A 13,014-nucleotide genomic window follows, 5' to 3' on the forward strand; every position below is an offset into this window, starting at 1 on the left:
TTTCCAGTCTTGGGAGGCTGTTTGTAATTATTTCCATTGTTGGTTTATATATAAAAGAATTTTTTTTAGCTTGAATTGTAATTATAATCGGCTTACTTAGTCTTAGAGACTAAGTGCCATCACGACGCCTGTGGTAGAATTTTGGGTCGTGACATGACTTCTGTCAAGTACTATCAATAGTTACCAAATCGACGAAAGCAGAGACTGTAAAAACTAGCTTATCAAAATTATACTTATGGACTCAAATAAAACGATTCAACTGACAAGAAATATAAAGTAAGAACAGATATAGTATTCAATAACTTCTTGCTTCGTGTCAGAAATGAAGAAGAACATCTAATAAACGATGATTTGGTTCTTCCAGAACACCTGGTTATCAATCCCAATTATAATACTAGTGCATTTAATAAGGAAAATATGTCTATCAATAGATTAAAACGCATTTTGTGCAAACTGCATGATAGAAGTTAAAAGGCTATCTTAGCTAGCAGAAGTGAATATGTTGATCAACTAAATAAAAGGTTGATTGCGAAATTTTATGGTAAAAATAAGATATTTTTCAGTTTTTGACTCAGTAGAATATGATACCAACAATTACTACCAACATGAATACTTAAATACTTTAATACCAAATGGCATTCTACCACACATGTTTGTTGTCAGGTTTATTTTTTCTTATGTATGTTAGTGTTACCTTATATGTAATAGACTAAGTTGAAATTGATCTTCCATTGCATATAGATTGATTTTGAAAAAAACTATGCCCGTCATGCTACTGAAGAACTTAGATCCGCTGAATAGCTTATGTAATAGCACATAGATGATACATAAAAGTTTTGACAATAACGTTATACATGCAAAAATTATGATAATGGTCAATGTGCTTCTAAGTATATTTTTATCCCCGAATTCAACTTCCGTCTTTCGAAACTAAAGAATATCCTTTTAAATTTTTGTGAAAATAATTTTCGGATGTTTATATTTTGTAATTATAATAAATAAAGCACAAGGAAAAATATCCTAAATATTAGACTATATTTATCGCAATATGTTTTCTTGCACGAACAACCATATGTTGCACTTTCAAGAGTAATATCAATATCGACATGGCAGAGCAACCAAAGCATTAGAAGGAAACATACACAGAAAATTATTTAAAAAAAAGTATTCGGTAAGATACCATCAAATTAAATACTTTAAACTATAATACGTAATTATACAACTAACATGACTAAGTTGATCAGTTGTGTAAGTTCTGATGATGTCCTTTTATTTTAAATTCACATATCATATTAATGTAATAATATTTTTCGGCTTTCAGATAATATAAATGGTTAAACCATCACGTACCATTATTAACGTGTAACGCACATTTATAAATACTAATATAAATAAATATTTAAATTATTATGTGTCATTATTAACGTGCACGTATCCTGAACAAAACCACAAGTTGGTGGGGCCAACAAAAGGGTGACAACGCAATTCTCCAATCCCGAGAGGACTATAATTGTCATTTCGTTAGCCAACTTGGTTTACCCTAACCCCGTAAAGGCGCTCCACTATAAAAATTCACGACGCAGCCATTTCGAAAACCCTCTTTGGCCTCTCTGTTTTCTCCTTCTCTTGTGCGTTTTTGTTAAGCAAGTTCTTCAGAGGGAGAAACAGAGAAAAATTCTCTACGATAATGTTGGTTTATCAGGATCTTCTCTCCGGTACTTTTCTATCCTTCCTTTTTTTCTTTTTTATATTTGGGATGTAAATTGCTCGTTGTTTTTAGCATGGGCTGTTTAAATCCTTGCTTGTTTGATGATTCTTTAGTTGTTTTGGATGGTTGTTGCTATGTGCTGGATTCCTTATAAGTAGTTATTAGTGAAAAGTTCTGTTCTTGTATGGATCTTCTTTTCTGACAAGTTGGATTAGCTCGGTATTTTTCGGCAACCATGTTTTTTTTATTAATGCGGCTTGGAAGAGGATCTGTTTTTGTATTATGTTAGGAATGTCATACTCCCGATCCAATTTTTGTATTTATCTCGACGTGTTAAGGTTTAACCTAATAATTTTAATTCGTTAAACTATTCAATTTTGGAACTTTGATATTGTTGATGTGATGATGACCTCTGCCGTATTAGTTTCCTCAATCATTATTACATTAGTTTTTCTATACTATTATAATGTATTATATATAAATTAGATATAACACCAAAACTTTTTAAAAAACTGTCATTTTATAATTGGACGGGAGGGAGTATCATTTAGAACTATTGTAATTTATGTTTTAATTTAAGGCACCCACTTCCCCCGTGAATTCGGTCTGATACAGTAATTAATCATCATATATGGCCTTCAAAGTCGGATCGCTTGGGCCTCTGATGTCGTGTAGAATTGTAGTACTCCTTTGTAGATGAATCTGATATTTCTTTATGACCTCAACCAGTCACAGTAGTTTATTTTATTTTTTAGTGCTTGAGACAGTTTTTCCTTTGGATCTGCATCTATTTCTTCCCTGTTCCCTTCACTATGAACAGTTACTTTGATAATTTTTGGATTTATTGAAGATCTCAACTGTTGTTCTTTGAGTCCTTCTTTCTGGTGTTCCCTGTTTATTGTGGGATGTAGTGTTGCTAAATAAATGCTCCAATATTGCAGGTGATGAGCTCCTTTCGGATTCATTTTCCTACACTGAACTTGAGAATGGAGTGCTTTGGGAAGTGCAAGGGAAGGTAGGATTCTTTAACTTCATTTGCCACCACGCATTGCCTCTTAACATGTATATATTTTTACAAACTGTCTATTGTATAAGAAATGTTGTGATGTCTTTTTTTTTTTTTTTTTTTTTTTTTTTGCATTTCAGTGGGTTGTTCAGGGAGCTGTTGATGTGAACATCGGGGCGAATCCATCTGCTGAAGGTGCAGATGAAGACGAAGGTGTTGACGATCAAGCCATCAAGGTTGTCGATATTGTTGACACTTTCAGGCTTCAGGAGCAACCTTCTTTTGACAAGAAGCAGTTTGTTGCCTACATGAAGAAATATATCAAGAACCTAACACCCAAGTTAGGCGCAGAGCAGGAAGAAGTTTTTAAGAACAACATTCAAGGAGCAACCAAGTACCTTTTGTCAAAGCTCAGTGACCTTCAATTCTTTGTTGGTGAGAGCATGGCTGATGATACTGGAATGGTGTTTGCCTACTACAAGGATGGCGCCACTGATCCTACCTTTTTGTACCTCGCACATGGACTCAAGGAGGTCAAGTGTTAAAAAGAGTAGGGGCTTGACCGGTTATGTGTTCCTGGTTTTGATGCATTTTTTACCATTAAATCAGTTGTCTGAAGTTAAATTTTATACTGCAAACTTATATAGCAGCTTCGATATGTGTGATTTATATGGATTGATTGAAGAATCAACACATATACCTAAGATGGTAGCAAATTCTTTTTGGTTTGTTGCTTAGTGACTGTTGGACGTTCTTGTTGTTATGTACTAGCAATTTTGCATTATTCCGAGGTCTTGAATTTTTTTTTGTCCTAACGAATTTCAAAGAATAATATCTGTGAAGTGTAAAATTATGAACCAAGACTTGTAGCTGTGGCTCAAGTTCCATTATTACTTGAGGTTGCAGGCAATTGGTAAAGTTTCCGATTATGTTATTCCTTATTGGGGCTTAGGTACTATTACAAATGGTAGAAGGGTGCAAAAGCGGGATTATGTGATGGTTTATTTCCAAATGTACCGAAGACACACTCCCCTTCCAAAATAGGGCAAAAGATAGTTCCCCTCGTACCTTGAGCACCTGAACATCCTCGTCTAAGTGTAAATAATAAAAGTCTGAATTTTTCATGAAGATAAACACTAAACTCGGGCATTAAGCATTAAAAATAGAAGCCACATTTGAAACTTGACGTGGCTTGTACGAGTTGTTGTGATGGTCTAGCAAGTTGTGGCACCTTGCCCGTCATGCTAAATGTCCATTTTTAGGTTGATCAAAAGGTTGGGACTGGATTTTTTTTCGCCCCATCTGCCTCTTATATGCAAGTGGGAGAACATTTTGATTCATAATTTAATTCTTGAATGTTTCCTAGACATTTTTGGTATCTCTATGGAGGTGGAAATCTGCAATATCTCAGGTATTCATGATAAATCAAAGCAGATCAATTCTCATGTTCTACAATTTGCCATTGAACTATTGTTTCTCAGTTTTAAAAAATGACCAACTTATGCTTGTTTGGAGATATTGTCCACTCATTGCTAAGGTCCCTGCAACAACTTCTTGCTACCAGAAAAACATGCCTGGATTAGAGCATAATAATCTTGCAACTTTTTAAGCAAAATTTCTGCAAAATGAAGAGGTTCCTTGAGAAAAAAGTCACTCTTTTTGTTTAATTTTACTGCAAATAAATTTGAAGGACTTCTTGGACTTTCTTTCAATTTTCCATTAAAAGTACTAGCACATATCAGGAGCTACTATATATATATATATATATACACCCACCAATCACCATAATCATTGCATCACAGCTTTACAAGCAGCTAAGAAATTATGGCCATAACAGGAATATCGTTTGAAATACATAACATTTCCACATTAAATTCATCCAGCAAATGACCTAAATATATCTATGTAGCCAAAAGCATTAGATGATCCCAAAAATATAAGTCAGACAAATCAATTCGATACAGTATATGTATCTCCATTCTGCCTCTATGAATCTGAAGTCAACATGAACATCTACACTGTCCTTCAATTAGTAGTCAACTAGCAAAAGTTTTAATTAGTAGTCAACTAGCAAAAGCTTACTACCACAACTGTCACAATTTTTGCGGGGCTATACAACCTGAATTTTCAATCCCAGCCACTAGCAGTAACAGGTGCATAATCAAAACTTTAACGGTATGAAGCAGCAGGAAAGGAGTCCATTTCAGAAGGACCATAACAACCCGCTGCAAAAGGAGCACCGTAGGTGAAAGCGCTAGCGGACACAGCATAATGAGTAGCATCTTCTGTATCAGCAAACTGGCTAGAGTAGTTTCCACTACCACTATGGAAGGAAACACTCCTGTAATCATAGCCCCCGAACTTACTTCCAACATAGCGACTCGTTCTAGCACCATCACTGCTGTAACATGTTTCAGCATATTCACTCAGCCAATTAGGAATTTCTTGATTTGCCCCCTGCATCAATTCAACAAGATCCTTTGCCAAAGGCACATTCTTGTCATTGAAAAATGCAGTTGCCAATCCAGATTTACCAGCACGACCTGTTCGTCCAATTCTGTGTACATAGTCATCTATGTTCCTTGGCAAGTCAAAATTTATGACATGAGCAACATTTGGAACATCCAGACCGCGAGCAGCTACATCAGTTGCAACTAAAACAGGAGTTTGTCCACTTTTAAATGATTTTAGCGCTCGTTCTCTCTCCTTCAATATCATGTGAGAAGAGCATTAAATTTTTGCATACCATTAACAGACGTAATCAGTTTAACGCAAGAGTTACCAAGTAACAAAACCAAGATTGTATAATTAAGTAGAAATTTGCCTATTAGCATATCTTTTATTCACAATCCCCATTTTTTTCTTAAAGTGAAAAAAGAAAACATGAAATTATATATTTAGATCAGCTTAACCAACTTTACATGAACCCGAATCATCATACTGCAGTGTAACATGTTTAGATATCACAGATGAACACGCATACAAATACATCTTCCTACATCTGAGAATAGAATCTTAAATTATGACAACATAATGCAGCAAAAGTATGAACCATCCAGGTTTATCAACATTGACACCATAAGTAGTAGTCAATTAGCAAACAGAGTTACTAAAAAGTTGGAGTAAATCAGCAATAGATAAAATGAGTAGGGGCATAACAAGACTTAAATTTTTAAAATGCATGCAGTAGGCAGAATGAGCACGGGCTTGAGCAGACTCAAACTATTGAAGTGCATGAGCAAGCATTTGTTGAAAGCGGAGAGAAGGAAGAGAGACTAACAAACTGCATTTTATCACCATGAATGGCAATAGACGGGATACCACTCCTGACCAACCAACGTTCTAATGTATCTGCTCCTCTTTTGGTCTCCACAAATATTAGAGTCAAAGCCAGCTGCAACAATGATATAGAGATTTGATCATTTTGCTTATGTTCATGTTCAGAAGCAACTTAATCTTAATACAATCAATACCCTAAAGACTTCTCACCTTTGCATCCATTTGATTTGAATGTTGAGCATGAAGAAGATTCAGTAAATGATCCTTCTTGTCCGTATCAGGAACAAACTCAACTTTTTGAACTATTAGATCAGTGCTGGACCCAACTTTTCCAGCCGCCAAGAAGATGTAGTTTGAAAGAAAATCCGATGCAAGCCTCTGTATCAGTAAATTGAAAGGTGCAACAGTCATATATTAGTTATTACCTGAGCCAAGCGCTTTAGCTTGTAAAGAAGAGTAACAAACTCAAACCATTCAAGATCATCGCATAACTTTGCCAACAAAACCATCATATCATAATATTTGATGATTGGCTCATTTATGACAGTGATGTAACAAATATCTAAAAGAAACTAAATAGATTTGTCTGGGGAAAAAACAACACATGCAGGCACCACTCAGTAAATATGTAACACCAGTTTAATTAGGCAATGAGCTAGCCTGTATCTCAGTTGGAAATGTTGCACTAAAAAGCATTGTCTGCCTTCTACCAGGTGGGGGCATCTTCATTTTCTGAACAATCTTACGAACTTGGGGCTCAAAGCCCATGTCAAGCATCCGATCAGCTTCATCTAAGGCCAAATATTTCACTGCTTGTAAGGAAACTCTTGATTTCTCTATCATGTCCACCAAGCGCCCAGGTGTGGCAACTAAAATGTCAACACCCTTTTCCAGATTGCCTAACTGCAGAAGCAAAGTTATTAGAATCAAGGACTGAGATGCAAAGAACATAGGACTTTAAACTGATCATGCATGCTTTAGCCTAAATGATAAAGAATGAAATATGCTAAACCTTCTTTTGTTAAGTAATGAAGGATACAAAGTAAGAAAGAATGCATCCAGGAAATAAAGCATAGACAGTTGAAGCAAAGTTTGCAGGAAATGGTGAAAGAATTAAGGCCTGAGATTCATTGAGCATATCATTGTAAAACTGGTCCATACTAAAAGCCAAAGATGCAACAAAATATCCTATTATTTTTTAAGGATGGTGATTAAACATGAAGGCGTCTAGAAAATACAGGGTGACATAATCAAATTAATTTGCATAGAAACTAAATAAGATACACTCTGCTAGCAGTAAGATGAAGATAAGAGGAACAAGAGAAAATATTACTCCATCCATCTCAAAAAGAATGAATGATAAGGGTCAAACCTCCATCTCAATTCCAACATTAGTTGATTTATTTTCTCAACATAATTAGAAACTATCAACTACACCTTTTTTATGATTACAAATATTTAAAAAATGTATGAAATAGTTGTAGTGAAAGAAAAGATTGTTCAACTCATGATGAAATCAATAGTGTTATACGAAATGAGACAAGGGGCTCATAAAGAGCAATAACTCAGCCAAAGGCATGTAGGAGGATGCATTCAGCGACTCATGCCTGCCACCAGACGTACACAGCCTTTTATAATCCTTCTAACACAACTGATGGAGATCTTGACCATCAAAATACAGCGTTGCAACAGGTTTTTAGCTATGCATTAGGGTACAAACATTTTCTCCACCATATCATTTTCTATGATCTCGACTATAGCAACAACTGAAGAAGACGCAAATTACACCAAAAAAGGGGGAAACAACAAACAGTAAGGCAAAGCAACAAAAAAAAAAAAAAAACCTGAGGTGTTATGGGTGCTCCTCCATATACAACCACAACCTTCAATCCTGTCAAGTAAGAGAACTTCTTCGCCTCTTCATGTATCTACACAAAACACCCATAGTAAGAGTTAATAGGTTAAAAGTAGCCATAAAAGTCACACTTCCCCTTGTATAAAGGAAAAAGAGAACCAGTATATGATTATGAAAGAGGGAGGGAACCTGACAAGACAACTCTCTAGTAGGAGAGAGTATGAGAGCAAGAGGAAAAGCGCAACCCCCCCTTTAACTTGTACTAGTACTAGTAGTTCTTTTGTCCTTCAAAATCCCACTGATAATGGGAAGGCAAAACGCGGCCGTTTTCCCTGAACCCGTCTGAGCACAAGCCATCATGTCTCTCCCCGCCATTCCGACTGGTATTGCGTATCGCTGAATCGGCGTTGGCTTCACATAGTTGCACCTCCTTATGTTATCATACAAGTCACCAATTTCCGAAAAGGACGAGAGTGGCTCCGGAATATCAGCCCCAGTAACCTCTACTGGAACATCATCATATGCATTTATATTCAGTTGTTCAACATTTGAAGGTGGAAGCGATGGGTTCCGCAGGTGAGGAGGGAGGTAAGTGGGTCGAGTAGAACGACTGGAGCGAGTTGACTCGGTATAAGAACCATTCCATGGCATACTCATTTTGGAAAATAACCCTAAAGGATAAAAGCTGATGAGAAAGAAAGCTAAGGTTTAAAGGTTTTGATAGACCATTACTATTATATTATACTCCACTATGTATCTGAGGGGAGTAAAAAGGTAGCAGCGAATAGAGAGAGGTTTTGGGGATCATCGAGTGTGTGTGTGATGATTGGAGGAGAAGAGAACCAATTAGGTGTGATTTCCAATAGAAGAGAGAGAGAGAGGGAGTGGGAGTGGAAGACTGGGAAATAGAAGGTTACATGGGGAATAGGGAGAGACTTGCAGTGTATACCATTTTGGTAATTTCTACTCCCACCTTCACCCTTCAAGCGCGTCCAATGCACATCCAAGTCCCAACATTAGAGAAAATTTAAAGAATAATGTTAATTCTGGAGTATCTCCGAGTAATTCACCAAGCACCATGCTACGGTCTAGGTGTCAATAAACCTACTTGTCAAGGTTAGAATGAGTAGGCTCACACTGATTCTTATTGACAAAATACTTGCTCACTTTGCTTAATATTCTATTCATGTTAGTTAGTAAAGTATTTTTATTAGAAGGCATTATTTCCAATATTTAAAAAAACTGATTGTATTGTTGGGGTTAATTCCATATGTGTGAGTTTGCTACGTTGCCGATCCTAAATTTGGATAAAGGAGGCAGGGCGGATTTATGGGTAAGTATATGAGGCATGTGAATCCATGGTTTCTCGAGAGGAATTGTCAAAAAGACCTTCTCGACATTTGAATTGGTCAAGTGACCTCCTATTTTTTTTCTGTCACGACCCAAAATCTAATCATTATCGTGATGGCGCATATCGTGTTACAAGGAAAGTCTATTTCCAAAATATTACTACTAAATCGATTAAAAGAATTTAATAAAATATTTCCAACATTTGAATTTTTCATAAACTAAATCCACTCTAAATATAATTATAGAAAATACGGAAACGAGCCTCAAACATCGGGGTGTCACTAAGTCATGAGTGTCTAAATCTATGAATTAAGAAATAAAACTGTCTAACTGTCAATACAGTCCAAAAGAAGAAATGATAAAAGGAGTAACAAGGTCCTGCGGACGCTAGCAGCTACCTTGCAGTCTCCAACGACAGCCGGCCTGAACTCAACGATCGCCGCGCTCTAACTCACCTGGATCTACACATAAAGTGCAGGGTGTAGTATGAGTACAACCGACTCAGTAGTAACAGAAATAACTAAGGAACTAAGTAGTAGTGACGAGCTAAGTAGAACAATTCAATTATTTCTTTATCACAATTTAAAATAAACAGAAATAAATAGGTAAATTCCATCAACTCAATAAATGCTACAAAGAAATTAACGGGTAAAATGCAGCAACAACAAAAGCAATGAATCCTCACAGCAATGTCACTCCATCACTCAGCACTCGGCTCTCGGCACTCGCACTCAGCACTTAACACTCAACACTCAACACTCAATAGGTACTTGCGCTCACTAGGGGTGTGTACAGATTTCGGAGGGGCTCCCAAAGCCCAAGAGCTAAGCACAGACAACTCACATGCCATAATATCAATCCTTGGATCCGCACGGTCAACTCACGTGCTATGCGGACAACTCACGTGCTATGGTATCAATACCTGGATCCACACGGACAACTCACGTGCCTCAATAAAATACCTCACAACAGGCCCTCGGCCTCACTCAGTCATATACCTCTCTAGCCTCACCATCATCAATAAATAAGGGAAACACAACCTACGTCAAGTATCACAGCATATCAGCAAAATAATAGGGATTGAGGTAAACATGTACAATAATATCTAAGACTGAGTGCAAATAATGTGAGCATGAATAAAGCCTAAGCATGATCTCTAACATGAAGGCAAATAAGTTCTACAACAAATAAACACATAACCACAGATAATAGCCATTAGGCCTCACAGCCTCACGGGACGGACCAAGTCTCAATCCCTCGCGGTGCATACCCACATGCCCGTCACCTAGCGTGGATATCACTTCCAAATAATCATGTGATGTCAAATCTTCGGGTTTATACCCTCAAAGCCAAAGTTAAAACGTTACTTACCTTAACAGCGTAAAATCCTACTCCGGGATGCCCTCGTCTCTGGACTCGGTCTCCAAAAGCCCTGAATCTAACCAAAATCAGAATACTACTATCAACATAGGCTAAAGAATCGAATTCCACAATGAAAATTACATAAATAGGCCAAAACTCCGAAATCAGCCAAAACCCGGTCCCCGGGCCCACGTCTCAAAACAGTCAAAAATGGAAGAATAACAAACCTCATCCTCACCCGAGTCTAACCATATGAAATTCGTCAAAATCAAACTCCGTTTGGTCCCTCAAATCCTCACTTAAAACTCTCCAAAACTCAAACCCTAACTCCCTCAATTTCACCCTAAACCCCTACTAATTTCATGGCTGATCAGTGGAAAAACATCATAAATGCGTGTAAATAAACCCAAGCGACTTACCTCACCAATGTCTCGTGATTCTCCTTTGAAAAACACTGCCCTAGCTCAAAAGCCCGTTCAACAATGCAGGAAAAAGGGCAAAAATTCGCGAAGTGTGATATATATAGGTTCTGCCCAGGGGTTCCGCACCTGCGACCCCATATGCGCATCTGCGGATAATTTTCGCTTCTACGGATTTTCATTAACTCGCCAGGCTTCGCTTCTGCGGTCACCTTACCGCACCTGCGGTCATCGCAGATGCGAAGACCAAGCCGCACCTGCGGTTCCTCTCCACACCTGCGCCTCAAGCCCACACCTGCGGTTCCTAATCCGCAGGTGCGGACACATCAGAACAGCAGCTCCAGCTACATTTTCCAACTTCTAAACTCCCCGATACCCATCCGAAATCATCCCGAGCCCCTCGGGACCTCAACCAATAATTCAAACAAGTTATATACCACTACCCGAACTTAGTCGAACCTTCGGAACGCCCAAAACAACATCAAAACACCAATTCAACCTCAGATTCAAGCCTAAGAACTTCTAAACTTTCAAAATTTGCCAACGATGCCGAAACCTATCAAACCACGTCCGAATGACCTCAAATTTTGCACACACATCACAAATGACACTACGAACCTACTCCAACTTTCGAAATTCCATTCCGACCCCGATACCTAATTTTCCACTGCCAACCAAAATCGCCAAATTTTTAACTTTCGCCAATTCAAGCCTAATTCTACCACGGACCTCTAAATTACATTCCGGACACACTCCTAAGTCTAAAATCACTCAACTAAACTAACCGAATCATAAAAATCCAAGTTCGAACTCGTTTACTTATAAGTCAACTTTTAATTGACTTTTCTAACTTAGCTTTCTAACTAAGAGACTAAGTGTCTCATTTCACTCCAAAACTACTCCGAACCCAAACCTACTAACTCGATACAACTCAACACAGCTGAACAACACATAAATAAGCAGAAATGGGGAAAACTGGGCTACAACTCTCGAAACGACTGACTGGGTCGTTACATCCTCCCCCTCTTAAACAAACGTTCGTCCTCGAACGAGTCTAACAGAAGAACATACCTAAAATCACAGCATCTGAAGCAATAGCGTCTATCCTGGCTGTGAGGGCATAGAAACGGGCCTAACCACCCCTGATCTGCCTCCCCCTCTCGGGCGACCCATAGCTAACTAGGCTCCGCCCCTAGCTGGCTGGGCGGGTGGTGGAGAAACTGGTGCTGGTGCCGTCGGCCGAGTACTCCGCTGTGGAGTCCCACCCAACAGCTTAGGGCAATATCTCGCAGTGTGACCAAAATCCCCGCACTCGAAACAACCTCTCCTCTAACGAAACTGCTGCTCCTGATACCCAAAAGAATTACCCGATGATACTTGAGCGGGCGGGGCATAATGAAAACCCTACGCTGGCAATGCACTGAATGATGACTGATTCTGCTGAAACTGGCCCTGCTGAAACCACTAAAACCACCCTGACCACGAGGCCTCTTAGCCTCCCTCTCATCCCTCTCCTGACCTCGAACCATCTCAATCTGTCGAGCAATGTTGACAACCTCATCAAAGGTATCCCCAGATACTCTCTCCCTGGTCATAAGCAATCAAAGCTGAAAATCGAGGCCATCTATAAACCTCCTGATCCTTTCTCGGTATATGGGAACCAACCAGACCGCATGACTAGCTAACTCGGAGAACCGCATCTCATACTGTGTAACAGACATCTCACCCTAGCGAAGCTGCTCAAACTTCCTACACAGCTTCTCTTTGTGGGATTCAAGTACAAACTTCTCCAGAAAGAGAACGGAGAACTGCTGCCAAGAAAGGGGCGCTGCGCCAACCAGCCTACGCCTCTCGTAAGCCTCCCACCAATTAAGTGCAGCCCCAGAAAACTGGAAAGTAGTGAATGAGACCCCACTGGTCTCCAGAATACTCGCGGTCCAAAGCATCCTCTGACACTTGTCCAAGAAACCCTGTGCATCCTCACCCTCAACACCACTAAATGACGGAGGCTGGAGTCTCCCAAACCTCTCCAATC

General features: G+C 38.7%; 2 protein-coding genes across 2 annotated transcripts; one reads left to right on the forward strand and one right to left on the reverse strand.

Moving 5' to 3' along the window:
- The first annotated feature begins 1,557 nt into the window (after positions 1-1,557).
- Positions 1,558-3,498, forward strand: LOC107827662 (translationally-controlled tumor protein homolog). The gene is made up of 3 exons (XM_075247173.1): positions 1,558-1,715; positions 2,650-2,723; positions 2,855-3,498. The coding sequence occupies exons 1-3, from the start codon at positions 1,688-1,690 to the stop codon at positions 3,257-3,259; spliced, it is 507 nt and encodes a 168-aa protein (XP_075103274.1). The 5' UTR covers positions 1,558-1,687; the 3' UTR covers positions 3,260-3,498.
- A 1,022-nt stretch (positions 3,499-4,520) lies between these two features.
- LOC107827660 (DEAD-box ATP-dependent RNA helicase 52) lies at positions 4,521-8,765 on the reverse strand. Its single transcript, XM_016654845.2, has 6 exons — positions 8,038-8,765; positions 7,838-7,921; positions 6,654-6,896; positions 6,204-6,371; positions 5,995-6,108; positions 4,521-5,420 (listed from the first exon to the last, which is right to left on the reverse strand). Exons 3-6 carry the CDS (start codon positions 6,834-6,836, stop codon positions 4,884-4,886), a joined length of 1,002 nt encoding a protein of 333 aa, XP_016510331.2. The 5' UTR covers positions 6,837-6,896; positions 7,838-7,921; positions 8,038-8,765; the 3' UTR covers positions 4,521-4,883.
- Between the last annotated feature and the right edge of the window lie 4,249 nt (positions 8,766-13,014).

This window comes from Nicotiana tabacum, chromosome 24 (assembly GCF_000715075.1).
Source record: "Nicotiana tabacum cultivar K326 chromosome 24, ASM71507v2, whole genome shotgun sequence".
In the NCBI taxonomy this organism is placed as follows: domain Eukaryota; kingdom Viridiplantae; phylum Streptophyta; class Magnoliopsida; order Solanales; family Solanaceae; genus Nicotiana; species Nicotiana tabacum.